The sequence below is a fragment of the Thalia democratica genome, chromosome 9 (genome assembly GCF_965202585.1).
Source record: "Thalia democratica chromosome 9, ktThaDemo2.hap1.1, whole genome shotgun sequence".
Lineage (NCBI taxonomy): Eukaryota > Metazoa > Chordata > Thaliacea > Salpida > Salpidae > Thalia > Thalia democratica.
Genome location: NC_139173.1, coordinates 13,137,137 through 13,152,115, shown reverse-complemented (window position 1 = coordinate 13,152,115; position 14,979 = coordinate 13,137,137). Strand labels below are relative to the sequence as shown.

At 24.3% G+C, this 14,979-nt stretch overlaps 1 protein-coding gene across 1 annotated transcript; it reads right to left on the bottom strand.

The window, feature by feature from the left end:
* Positions 1-890: 890 nt before the first annotated feature.
* Positions 891-11,870, bottom strand: LOC145844837 (2-(3-amino-3-carboxypropyl)histidine synthase subunit 2-like). Its single transcript, XM_082952256.1, has 9 exons — positions 11,739-11,870; positions 10,874-11,004; positions 8,851-9,068; positions 7,065-7,306; positions 5,413-5,591; positions 5,010-5,208; positions 4,348-4,513; positions 3,817-3,978; positions 891-1,933 (listed from the first exon to the last, which is right to left on the bottom strand). Exons 1-9 carry the CDS (start codon positions 11,868-11,870, stop codon positions 1,812-1,814), a joined length of 1,551 nt encoding a protein of 516 aa, XP_082808382.1. The 3' UTR covers positions 891-1,811.
* Positions 11,871-14,979: the final 3,109 nt, after the last annotated feature.

Sequence of the window (14,979 nt, the reverse complement as noted above, 5' to 3'; positions counted from 1 at the left end):
ATGAAGAGCAAGAAAAAAAGGTCTTAGATGTTTTAAATGTAGTTTTTTGAGTAATTTTGTTGGAGGGGGCAATAGCTTTGTTAATTTCTTCAAAGGGGACAATTTGAAAAATAATTTGGTTAACCCTGATCGTCACCTTACCCTTAATTCGACAAATAAATCTTCATTAAACATAAAACTGATTTTTGTCTCATTTTATGATCAACAACTCGTGGAGTTTTTAGTATAAAGCTAAAATAAAAGTTTCAATTTTCTAACACAACGATTTTTCTGCAAAACAGTAGTACTCAACTGAAAGTGCGTACTCAAGCGGAAGATGACTGTGCTTTGTAAAAATTCATATGTATGAAAATTTTAATATTAATTTTTTTTTAACTGAAAACGGCGAAATTTACTTTGTACATTTTAGAGTTGTAAGTATTCTACAAACTTCAAGATTAAATATGTTTAGATTTTTACAGATAAAACGACCTGTACTTAGTCATTTTAAATAGTTTAATATACATTTTGCATATTTTACGCACAAGTTTATGTAAATGAACTTGATATATTTAGTACATAATTTTAACAAAAAAGAAGTTCATCATGGTAAAAATTATAAAAGCATAGATCTATTTTTAAACAATTTTACATATTTTAATGTATAAATTTCTGTTTAATCAAAATAAACACTTTATATAAAAACTTTAAAACTATTTATTTAGATAGTTGATTTTTTTTCAAATATTAAATTTTATAAAATAAATGCGTTTATGACTAAGAACAAGATTATTTAAATCAAAATACATAGTTTTTATTGCTCTGTTAAATATTATAGAGTTAAAGTTATAAGACAACTACATTTTACCTGTTAATTAAAAAAAAAATAACTAAAAACATTTAATAAAATTATTAAAAAACTCAATCAATAGTTTTATAAGTTGCGGAAGTAAAGGAATAAAAACTTTTTAAACAAAAACAATGCAGTCTAAATCTTGAAAAGTGGAAATCTCACTAAATGAAAATTAATGCTAAATACTTTTTAACTAGTATTTTTCGGAAATATATATGTCTAGATTTAAGTTTATGTTGAAAAAACTCACACTTTGTATACATAATTAAAATTTTTAACAATAGAAATCAAAACTAACTAGGTGAAAACAGCACAATACTAAAATTTTCCTAAATAAAGCCAACTTAAAACTTTAAAAATTGTTCCTTAGTACCAAACAAAAAAGTTGAAACGTCAATAAAAATATAGAAGTTTCAAATATAAACATTTCATCAAACTAGTTTTCTACTTACAGTAGAAAAATTTCCACTTAGACTTATGTAAAAACGTGCACACTCTTGAGAAGTACTGCACTAGATAGTAAAGATTTAAGTTTTCAAAATGAATAATTACTAATGGTAATAACTTACAATTTGTCAACTGAATTAGTAAGGTTTTCCATAAGCAATTAATACACTTATTTTTAAAACACCGTTAAATATATTTTCATTAAAAATTAGTTGGTGCTCTTCGCTTTAGAATATATGTGTTTTTTTTTAACAAGCTAGAAGTAAAATTGCTTTATCATGTAAATATTATACAAAAACAGCGTTTAATTATGTTTTATATAGCGAGTAAATGTCGCTTTATATAAAAATAAATTTTATAAGAGTAAACAAATATTAAGAAACAATATACATTCAACCTTAACAGCATCCACGATTTAATATTTTTTTATTAAACAAAAAAATTTATAAAAAATAGCCTAAAATTAAGATTAAAATATCCTAAGAAGTTTTAAAATATTACTAGATATGTAAATTACACTTTTTTCAAATATCTATTTTTCAATATATTTGTAAGAGGTTGCGACTCCATCTCTCCCTAACTGAACTCCTTTCACTTCTGTATTTTCTGCATTTATTTCTAATCCTTTCCACGAACGAGTCGCAAAATATCGTGCTGCAAAATAAATAGGTTAAATAATAAATGGTCACAAAGTAACTATATTGTCATACAGAAATCTTTTTAATAGATGCAACATCACAAACAGTAAATATACTAAACATAAAAAAACTTTCTTAAATGAAATAAAAAATATTATAACTAGCTGATTTGTTCGTTTATTAAATGTATCCAAAAAAAGCTAAAAATTTTTATAAAAAATTTCAATATAAAGCCATGTACAATAAAATTAAAGATTGAAATTACAACTTAAATACAAATTTATCAATGTAAATTTTTTTAGATAGTTAACAAGTATAACTCATTTCGACCTTTTTATTCTGTAATCAAGTATGGTTTTAAATTATGTTTAACTTATTTCTGTTAGGTATTTCTCCAATTTTATACTTACTTAATACAATTTAATTCAAAAGCTCGTCGTCTAAACTACTTTTAGGTGGTTTTGATTAAAAAATATTATTTTACTCATAAATATTAGAACTTTTAAATTAATTTCTGTAATGGAGTTAGTATATAAAATGTTTTTCTATTTCAAACGATCTTATTTATATCATACTTCAGTTACTACGTATGCAATTTATTAAAAAGTATGTTGTATTCATACAATTTGCCCCATTTTAATGCATACATTTAAGTTAACTCATTAGGCTTTACAAGTTTCTATGTTTTTTATAAATTGTAACTTTTACATTGTTTTGTTTATAAAACATATAAAATATACTTTATAAAAGTTATTTTCAGTCTTCAACGTACAATTTTTAAAAATTAGGCGGTCAGGGTACAACTTTTCTAACAAGTCTGGCCGGCAAAAAATTACATCTAGTAAATCTGGCCCGCTGACTAAAAACGTTGCCCACTCCTAAAGTAGACTGTGCAAGAATCAAAAGTTCGAAAACTGTTACTCTTATAAAAATAAATCTTTGATGAATGGAAAATTAAATTTAAGTATAGGATATTTTGAAATCAATAGACATGAATAATTACATGGTGGACACTGGTTTTTGAGAAACTACTTCCAGATTTTAGAAAGTACACGTTTTTTGTGTCTATTTTTAGTTTTAAGTTAAGTTTGAGGTAAAAACCGTGTTAAAAAGTATAACAACATTTAAAAGATACTGTAAAGTAAAGCTACTTTAAATTTGTTGTTTTATCAAAAAAAAATTGAAAACGACAACTTTTTTTTTAAACTATATATAGATTTCAAAACTTTACTACAAAACATGTAAAAATTGTTTAAAATTCCTAGTTTTTTTAGTGATTTTTGTTTAATGTTCCGGTTTTTTTTTTAATTTATCAGAATCCAGGATTTCAGGTTCAGTGGTCACCCTGATAATTAACTATAATAAAAAAAAGGAAAGTAGTATGTTCTAAAAATATTTAAAAAAACCTACTTAATTAATAAAAGTAAAATAGTTCACTTAAAAGTTCTTTTTATATTTAAGCATAATTTGGCTTAGCTTGTTACGGCATAAAAAAGTTTTTGGAAGCATATTTTTATACAAACATAAAAATTAACTTTTAATTAAAAACAAAAATATAAATTATACCAGTAAATATTTCAACAATAGTTGCTATTGAGTATTTAAAAAACAACTTTGAGGGTATATCTTTACTACTTTGTTTAAGATATTTTATTTTAGTACTTAAAAAACGAGAAACCTGACAAAAAAGCTTAATAAAATTAATAGTGTTTACTTAAATTTCTGATCCTACTTACCTAAACTCAAATAAACGCCTTAGCATTAATATTGTCATTTAATCTTTTTCATAACTCACAAGATAAAACATAGTTTAAGGTAACTTGAATAAGGCAATAAAATTATAGTTGTAAATAATTTCTAAAACTTTACTATCATATGAATATACAATTGTTCAAAAACCTGAAGCATGTGGATGAAAAACGGACAATACGTGATTTTGATGAGATAAGGTGACTGCATTACTTTCAAAGTCGTCTTCTGTTGATAAACCTTTCATACCGCCATCAATCATCGATATATGATTATCGGCCTCTGCTTCAAACTCAACATAGTGCTTTCCACCTACTCATATTTAAAAAAAATTGTTTTAGTTAAACACTTATATATGTTTAAATATTAAAAATAGTTTTCATGACTAAATTATGTAATTAAATATGAAAAGCTAAAGAAAATAACAGTAAAACAAATGGGTATAATGTTGTTTAAATAATTTAAGTTATCGTTTGATCATTTTTCAATTAAAATAGTTTTAAATGTTTATAACTTATAGTAAACAACAAAGTTAAAAAATAAAGTTAAAGACTTTAATAATTTTCGCTTTATTTTAATAAAAAATCAATACTTTAGTTGGTACATTTTTTAAATTAAAACTATATTTTAACAATAACTTTTACGATAAACAACATAAAACATAAGCTTAATTTTATTAACCTTCTAGAAGTTGTCGAAAATCAGTAACATAACTCGTGTTTGACCATTTTCGGTTCTTGTTTAAAGCAACTTCAACTTCGTAGGGAGTAGCTAAAGGCTGTAAAAACTCTTTCGGGTCATCAACAAATGTTTGTTCTGGGCATGCTACTAGTACGTACACGTCTATCTAGAAAATTATGGACTCAAATTTTTATTGAATTAAACCACAAATAATATAGAAAAATAAAGTACCTAATATTTTTAAATACTTGTCTTTTTTATTAAAGTTTACTAAAGTAATGTGGTCTGCAAAAGATCTTTTTCTTTTTAATCGAGTTCGCAAAAGATTTCTTTTATAAATCCGTGTCATGACTACAAAATGTTTGCTCACCTATACTTTAAGCTCTAAAATATGAGCAAATTTAAACTTTTTTTGTCTAAAGTTAAAACACACTTTTTAAAAATTAATGCTATACAGCTTTATTAAATTTTAATTAACTCAATTACAACAGAAGTTTATAACTTTTTTTCTATAAAACTAGTATATCATACATAAAGTTTAGACTTATATTTTAGTACATATACTAAATAAAGAAGTTCTAGTTAATACTTTTTTACTTACCTATGTTAACTGTATGTAAAACTATCAATCTCATAAAAGATACACATATAGTCAAACTAACCTCTGAAAAATTAGCCAGTTTTGCAACGTTTGGTTTTCCAACAATAATCGTATAAGACTGGCGGCCAGATTTTCTTATAATTCTTTTTAAGTGGGAAATTATTTTTGTATACCCAGACATTCCCATAGTACCCACCAAAATTCCAATTCTTTGGGCATCTTTTACTTTTTGCATCACAAGGTACCGTTGCTTTAGCATTCTGCTTAATCAATAGGTAAAATAGTCATTTAAAACAAATTATTGCGTTCCAACTAGTTTTTGCAATTAGCATTAACACTTTTCAAAAACATACCAACAATCAACTAATCATCAAATATATAGCTGTTTTTTAAATTAATTTCTAGCGTAAACTTGCGCTTAAATTACAAAAATGTATAATTAATGTATAAAATTTAAAACATACCGTTTGATGGAGTTAGGAATTGAAGAGCATTTAGAAGTGCTGACATCATAAACATATCCTGTCAAATACGGTTCTTGCAGTAAAACATTTTTCAATGTTTCACTTTCATAATGCCCAACAAAATATAGAGAAAACTCCTCCAGAGCTAAGTCAGTGCTTATTGAATAAATCCCAAGAGTCTAAAAATTTAGTAATAAATACAAATCTAATTTATATTAAAATTCTTATAAATTTATTTATACTTATACTTATTAAAAAGAAATTCGTACTGTAGTTAGATTACCTTTATCTCTAACAAAATATAAATGATAGAAACATATTTTTTGTTAAGATATTAAAAAAAAAACTGAATTTTGGGTCGTTGTGTTAGTAATTGTGTTTAGTTTTTTTTGTAAAATAAAAAACAATAAGTTTATTAATTGCTATAAGTTATTTATTTAATATATAGCTGATATTAGTAGTAGTTTATGAAAGTGAATTACATTATTAAGACTATAGGGGTCAACCGTACTTGTTAGAAGTTAATGGCATAGGGAGGTAAATCACCTTTTTCGCAACTTGATATCATTTTATAGAGTTTTAACTAAGCTACAAGATGCTTTATACCAATTTTAAAACTCAAAATATTTTTTGAGATGTAGCAGGTCAAAGTCAGAGGCAACAATAGGTCCCTTATGACAGGCGCAAACTAAAACAGCGAAAAAAAACTATTTCACTAAAAATCTATCTTCTCCTACGTTTTTTGAGATAAAGACCTCAAACTTTCAGGAAATTTTCCTTGCAATATTTAGAAAATTATGTCGAAAAGAATTAAAAAAATTAAAATTTTAATAAAAAAACAAACAAAAAAACCGTTTTTTTTTTGTTTTTTTGTCATAAAATTCTTATCTTTTTATTTTTTTAAATTTTGTTACAACAATTTTTTTAAATATCAAAAGGAACATTACCTGAAAGTTTGAGGCTGTTATCCCAAAAACCGTAAAAGGGATAGATTATTAGTGGTTTTTAGTTATTAGCCGTTTTAGTTTGCGCCTCCCATAAACAACCTATTGTAGTCTCTGACTTTGACCGGCTATATCTCAAAAATATTTTGAGTTTTTAAAATCTATAAAAAGCAACTCGTAGGTTACTTAAAAATCAATGACATAAGACTAAGTTGTGAAAAAGGTGATTAACCCCCATACGCCCTTGAATCGCACTAACTGTAGCTGTTTAATCAAGTTTATTTTATGTTCAAAAATTTAAACCACAATATTGTTTTAAAATAAGCTTAGATAAATGTTAAAAGGATTTAAACACAAATCTTTCTTGCAACTTTGAGGCATAATTTGTTATTTGCAAGTTGATTTTATTTTGTTGGGTCATACTTTGCATTTTATATACTTTTAATTGCTTAGTAAAATTCAAAGAAACTTTAGTTATATAGAAAATTGAACTATATGAGTTTGTATAAAAATAGTTAAAACTTCATCAGTTAAATCTTTAACTAAGATAATCAAAGTTTGTCATCAAAGACGCTTACATCTACAACTAATTTATTAGTTGTTAAATGGTGAATGTATTTAACAGATAAAAGACATAATAAACCTAAAAAAAAGTTAAACTAAATATATATTAAAAGATAAAATTTTTATGTAAAAAAATCAAAAAACCTTTGTTTTAACTTCAGTTCCTTCTTTTGAAAGATCACAGACATTTGGATCCGATGCACCTAAACCTTCTGCAGACTTTTTTATTGTAGAATTTTTGTTCTCATTTAAACATTTACAGCTTGAATAAGATTCTGAACAACTGTTATTAAAATCAGATTTAGTTGTTTCCTTTTTTTTGTTTTCTTCTTTTTTCAAATCAGCTATGACTACACTATAATCTCTAAAAGCTTCATGAAGAGAATCTGAGAATTATATTAAACAAAATAAGTAAATGTTATTCAGTTACATATAACTAAGTTTATAATTAAGACTTTTCTACTTTTAAAAATAATTTTATTTTTTATACAAATTTATATTTGGGTTTGATCATTCATAAAAAAAAATAAACATTGGGACTTTATTAAAGCTACAAGCATAAAATACAATTAAGAAATATCAGACATTACAATATTCATTAAGATTTTATATTATTAGTTTGTTGAAAAAAGTTTTCTGTCATTGGTGAACAAACTTTTCATAGTAAGTTTTCCCTTAAGTTTATTTCTAGTATCTACAAAAGTTTTCTATATTTAAAGTTTTTTCAAGCTATTAGCCTCAAGTTTTCAGAATCTTTAGGTGATTATTTCAAATATCAGTATTTAATTATATCAGGGAGGTTAATGAAATGTATTCTTTTTCGTAAATATTTAATTTTTAATGGATTATTGTGTTCAATTGTAGGGTTACCTCTATTTTAACTTAAAATAAATAGCCTGAGTTTAAAAAAAATACAAACAAAAATGTTTGATCTTTTGCCACAATGGTAATAAGCAAAACTAAATTTAATATTATTTAAAGTGCATATGTATATCTTTCAGCTATAAAACTATGCTCAAATATATGCATAAAAAGTCTTGCTGTATTTAAAAATTTATTTTTTAAAGTTATTCGAAAGCTCACGTGTGTTTAAAGATAACTAAACAGCTAAAAAGTAGTTTTATTAATAAAATTTATATTAATAAAAAAGTTAATTTAAGACAGTGATTTACTACGCACATTTATTTTCAGTTATTCACTTTGCACAGTTTTTGCAAGATTCTGAGAACTACTGCTTTTGGCTTATATACTTAATCTTTAAATCACTGTAAATATATCCTTTCATACTTAATGTTTACAAAAGTATATAAAAAAATGTTTGTTTTTTTTATGATAAAATAGCTACAAGTAGTAAATTTTACCTAGTAATTAAAACCTGTAATAGTTATGAAGCCGTTGTGTTACATCTCATTAATTATTGTTGTCTTTACAGATCTTTCATTGTATACAAATAAACTAAACAAATCAAACAAGGAGTTACTGTATATAACCAATACTGAAAAACTAATTAAAATGAAACAGTTAACCATAAGTTTACTATAAAACAAAACATAAAACTGAATAAGCTCAAATTTAATAAAAATCTTTAAAAGCTAGCCTTAGTTAAAAAAACTATCCTGAGTATGTGGCAACACTTTGATGATAAGTATATAAAAATTTTAAATTTATTATTTGAAGGTACAATTTATTTATACGTTAAAAAATTCTTATTTTAAATTGTATTAAAATTTAATATAAACACATAAGTTCATTGTAAAAGACAAACTAAAGTTTAAATGAATTTAGAAACTAAGTTGTTAAATTTTTCTAAACTTTTAGCTTAGTAACAGATTGAAAAAAAAATATTTTGTGATACAACTTCATTTCCTCTTTAGATTAGGTATTTGATTTAAAAATGTTATACTTTTAATAAACTATTTTGAAAACTTACCAATAATATGATAACAATCAACATCAAGCAACACCAATGTTTTTGAATTTTTGTTGTACTTTTCGTCATATCTTTTAACTATTTCATCTACTTTAACTACATTTTTTCCAAAAACATAAATTGTTTCAGTAGTAGATGTTGAAGTAAATGCGGTTTTACCATAATGAATTATTAAATCACAATTTACATGAGCAGCTGCTACTTCATCAACATCTAAGCTAAAAATAAATAATAAATAAATATAATTCGCAAAACAAACACGACTACTATTACAATTTATCAATTACAGAAAAAGAAAGTAAATTTAGTTGTTCTCTTTCAGTATTTTATAAACATTCAAAATTATAGCTACTCTGTTTAACTATACTAACAAATATTTGTTTTATTAACCTTGATGCCCTTGCAACAATAACAACAACTAAACTTGAGGATTAATAAAAAAAATATTTCAAGTGAGATTATCAAATTAATTTTGTAGTAGTAAAGTTAAAACTTTTTTATTATTTAGAAGTTGATTATATTTTTAAGCTGTGCTAAGTTATTACATATATGAACATATTATTTCTAATAAACTGAGGGGTTTTCAATGGTATACTATCAAAATCCACCCGATTATTATTTTTTATTTATTAGAAAATGTTATTATATTAATTAATTTTATATACTTTTTGCATTTCATTTATTTATTTTTTATTATCACTGTTACCCCTTATCCTTACCCTCAATCGGTAAGCGGTTCTTGAATTTGACTGGGTGGGTTTTGGTAGCAGGTGGATTTTGAACTCGTCCCGTTTTAAACTAGTTTAGATTTTTAAGTATTTAGAAATAACTTTATTTTTAAATAGTGTTATATATATTAAAAATTGAGTAGAAAAACTAATACTTTTATATTAAGGCCATAGGGGGGGTAGAAGCCATTTTTTGACCGAAAATAACATATAGACTTATATTATAGTAAATTTCATAATCTTTCAGATACTTTTTTTAGATTTTAAAAATATTAAGTAACTTTTTTTTTATGACCGGTTATATAAAGGGTTGTCTTTATAAAGGGTATATAAAGGGTAACTTTAAAGCCGTTTTTCTCGAGTTTTTAAAAACGGGCTTTAAAATCTATCTTCTCCTTCATTTTTCAAGCAATCTTCTTCAAATTTTCAGGAAATGTTCCTTACATTATGAGAAAAAAACGTTATTTGTGAATTTCAATAATTTTAAAAATTAAAAATTTTATGACAAAAAAAAAAAAAAAAGTGATTTTTTATCAAAAAATTTTTTTTTCAAAAAAAAGGTATTTTTACTTGAAATTTTTAAGTCACAAATAACGTTTTTTTGTTATTGTATAAAGAATAGACTGTAAAAGTTTGAAGAAGATTGCTTAAAAAATGAAGGAGGAGATAGATTTTGAATGCATTAGTCTTTTTTCGCCGTTTTAGTTTTTCCTTCCCCATAAGGAACCTGTTATGCGGCCCAACTTTGGCCGGTCATATCTCAAAAACTGATTCGAATTTTTAAAAACGGTAAAAAGCAACTTGAAGCTTAGTAAAAACTCTATAAAATAAGATCAACTTGTAAAAAACATGGCCTACCCCCCTATGGCCTTAATTTAGTTTAATAAAGTTTCACAAAACACAAAAGTAATTTCACTAAATCTAAATATCTGTTTGAAGTGTATAACATTAACAATATAAGTTGCTTGAACCTACATTTCAAATATAACAATACAATCTTTAAGCTATTCAACTCTGAATTTTATTGAGATACATTGTTTCACAAAGATTTGGAGTTTATCCAACATTTATATCGAAACTGGCAGTAAATTTTAGCTTTAAAATTAGCTAAATTTTTTTAAACAATTTAATTTTAAGTACCTAGTTAAATACTATGTCATTCTAGATTCTGTGTTTTCACTTAAAAAATTTATACTTATTTATTCTAAAATTGCAGAAAGTTTATAAATTAACTTTAACATTTGTATTTCAACGTATCATTTAACTTATTCTTTGTGTTAATATACACATCTAACCTTCCATAAGTTGTATCTGCAAGTACAAAGAATTCAGCGCTTGTTTTCTTTTTTAATTCATTTACAACTTGTACTGAATCTGGTAGTAAGTAGTCTGGAAATTGTAATGCCACTCGAGACTTGTTATGTTTCTAGATAACAGACACAGTGTACAATTAAAAAAGAGAAAATTTTGAAGTGTAAAGATAGAACTTGACTGATATTAACAAGTTAAAGATATAGTATTAAAAATATTAAGTTGTTTTTTTATAGCCACAGCAAGCTTTTTAAAACAAGTATAAGCCTTTAACTAAAAAACTTATATAATAACTACAAAAATTCCATATAATATTCAAAGTTTCCACTCTATAAGGTAAAGGAAAAACTAACTAAATTGTATGTCTACAAATGAGTATGAATACATCTAAGTTCATGTTAAAAAGACAACAAAAAGAATATATATGTAATAGTAACCTAAAAGTAAAACATAGCTGATAATAAGATTTAACAATTTTAGTAAAAACTGCAAAGTAGAACATAATAGAATTTAAAAAATTGTATTGTTTTTAAAAGTTTTAAATAGAGCAAGAAAATAAGGTTTAATTTTGATATCTACTCTTATGATTGATTTTCAGAATTAAATTAAACTGAGTATCTTTAATAGAGTGAAATATTATTTTATAACAGTTTATTTGTAAATTTTTTTTTCTCATTGAAATAAGTTGAGAACTCTTATTGTTACACTTAGAACCAAAATTTTACAACTTTTATAGTAAATAAATTGTTAAAAAATTATAATGCTAATTTTGATATTTTGTATGTATAGTTTTAAACTTTAAAAAATATTAAATTTTTTATTTAAGTAAACTGTAAAGAACAAACTTACATTGATATGGTCAACAGAACTTTGAATTTCATAAACATCAAAAACTTTATCACAGGGTGTTTTATCTTTTATTTTTCCACATAAAGCTCGCGAAATTACTTCTGCATCATTGCTGCTAAGGGCCAAAGACATTTTTAAAATATTTAAATACTACATAAAAATATACAACAAATAAATTAATATGTTAAAAAAAATTATCAGAATTTATAGAGACATTACTTCAACAATTTAAGTATCTATTTATAAAAAGTTTGTAGATATATCACCTTAATTTTTTTAATTTAAACTAATTAAAAACTTAACAAAGTCTAAATTAACAACAATTTCTAAGTAAGAATATGCAAGATGCTAGAAAAAATAACTTTAGTAATCTTCATACCAAAATAAACTGGATATGCAGGATTACCACTTAGGCTTCAAAAAAAAGTTAAAAGTAGAAATTTATGTTTTGAAGTATAGAGTAATAAGTACCCATTGAAAACGATGCTGACTGTCTATAGATAAAAAAAAATAAATAAACGATGGTTTAATTTCTACAAGTATATTTCATATTTCAGTGAACTTTAAACTAGCAGAACTAAAACACATTCATGCAACTAAGTAAATAAAAGTGAAAAATATATTATGAGGTAGTAGCTCTAAACTGTGTATAAAACCTAATTTTTAAAAGCTAGACGATTTTTTACATTATAATGAAATTTTTGTATGTAAAAGTAATTCCAAATGAAATGAAAATAAAATTTTACCGGTATAAACTTCAAATTAAAAACTATCTTAAATGCATCTTATTGATGCAGGGAAAAAATCATAAGTAATAACAATTGACTGTGTCCTGGACCAATTTGAGAATTTTATATAAATCTTGTCTATAGACAAGAAAAAACAAAATTTAAATTTGTTCAATGCAAATGTGTATTGTTGATTTAGTCAGCTTTTTTTTTAAGTTTGCACATAAATCAGTTTTTTTTGAACAGAAATTTCATTAGGAAGTGAAAATAATTTTATAAGATTTATTTATCTCAGCATCTTTTTCTATTTTTTTTAGCTTAGTTTAGTAACAAATAAAATTAAGGCTATAGTTGGTAAAAGTATTTTTAGAACAATTAGCATTTTCCCTTATATGAAAGCTTAGCTACTTGTATATTCATGTATGAAATATAATACAGGGTTGCCAAATGTTTTCGGAAAATTTTCTACAGGTTTTAAAAATTCCTCCAGGTTTTTAAAAGTACACATTTTTGGGTCTATTTTTAGTTTAAAGTTAAGTTAAAGGTAAGAAACTGTGTTAAATAGTATAAAAATATTGAAAAGATACTGTAACGCATTACAAAATCAATAAACTTTATGTTTTTAAACAATTTGGTTTTAAAAATAACCAAATATTGTAACTAGATCAACTAAATATCATTTTAGATCTAGAAAAAAAATCTGTCCTAAATTAGAAAAATACTTTGACTATCCTGAGATTTTTATAAAGTTTAAAACTGTCTTGAGTCATTCTGAATTTAAAAAAAGTCAAAATGTCTTGAGTTGTCTTGAGATTTTTTAATGTTTTAAAAAATCCTGAGTTTTCCTGAGTGTGTGGCAACCCTGTAAGCTACTAGTTCATGCTAATATTTCATTTAATCTGAATTAAAGTTTATTAATTGATACTAATTATTGTGTTCTCTTAATAATAGATGAAATAAAGTTTAATATTTAAAAGTTTATGTGAATGTTTTATTTATTTGTTTCTATAAAAATTATTCTATATTAGGAGTGGTCAAATTTTATAGTTAGCAGGTGAAATTTAGGTTAAAACCTTTATGCAGGACCAGTAATTTTGTAAAATTGTATCCATAAAAATGTAAAATATCTCCTTGAAAGTAAAAATTTAATGAAATAACCATTTTATAAGCACTACTTTAGACTAACAATCAAATTAAGTGCAGTGCTGTAAATATTTGTAATCATATTTTACTTTTACCTCTACCTTGTTATAAAAAATATAATAACAAAACCAATTGTCTTAAATCTATCATAGTAAAAAAAGATAATAAATAAATTCAATTAGCAATAAATTTAATTTATTTCAATAATTTGTAACAGTCACTCTTGCATTAGCTAGACAATCATAAAATAGAAATAAAAAGACTCATCTGTTGATGTACATATAACATGAATCAAATTTCAATACAAATAAAACATACATACATAAGCACTCTAGATCTACTCCTTGTAGTAATTTAGTAAAAAAAATATAACTACAATTAAAACTATGTTTTTTTAAATTTTTGATAGTTTCTTGAACGCAATACCAAAACTTTTAACCCAAATACCTTAAGCAGTTTAGGCAAAGTCTTGTTCAAGGTGTTTTAGTTAAAAATTTAAACTTCATTGAAAGCCTTATGTTGTGTGAATGAACAGAGCTAGCAAGTGTATTGTGCTATATATCAAACCTATTAAAATGTTGGACATAAGTTCACAAATTTGCAGGTAACATATTATTTGATTTTAGCACATCAGTATTTTTAAATAGAAGCTTTGTTGTGGTTTTAGCTGGTCCTTTTTTGCAAACAAACAATTGGTTTTAAGTAACTGTCAGCAGCACCATCCCAAGCAGATATACAATACTGAATGTGCAAATATAACAAACTATTAAATACCATTTTAAGTGTAATAGTGTCCAAAAAGTACTACAGTTTTGACAACATATAACTACTTACCTTTAAAATATATTCAAAAACAAAAATATATGATGTTCTCAAACTTTTATGTCATGAAACATAACTTTTTGGTAACTACCTAGGATGATACTGCACCAATATCAACCTGAAATTATATTATATTCAATGTCTTTTTTAACCATAATTTTAGGCTAAAATTAATCAGGGTTGCCAAATGTTTTTCTCAAGATTTTTAAAAGTACACACTTTTGGGCTATTTTCAATTTAAATTTAAGTTCAAGGTAAAATCTGTATTAAATAGTATAAAATGTGTAAAGCAACTTCAAATGTGTTTTTCAACAAAAAATTATATGTTGATGATTACAAAAAATTATTATCTATATGGTATATTTTTTAAGTGAAATCAAATTTTTTCTAATTAGCATGTAAAAACAAATTAAAATTCCAGGTTTTTCCAGAATTTTTTTTTTCAAAATATCTCAAATTCCAGGTTTTTTAGCCAAATTTGTCAAATTCCAGGTTTTCAAGTTTTTTAGCAACCCTGATTAATGTTTTAAGCCTAATATGTTTAATTT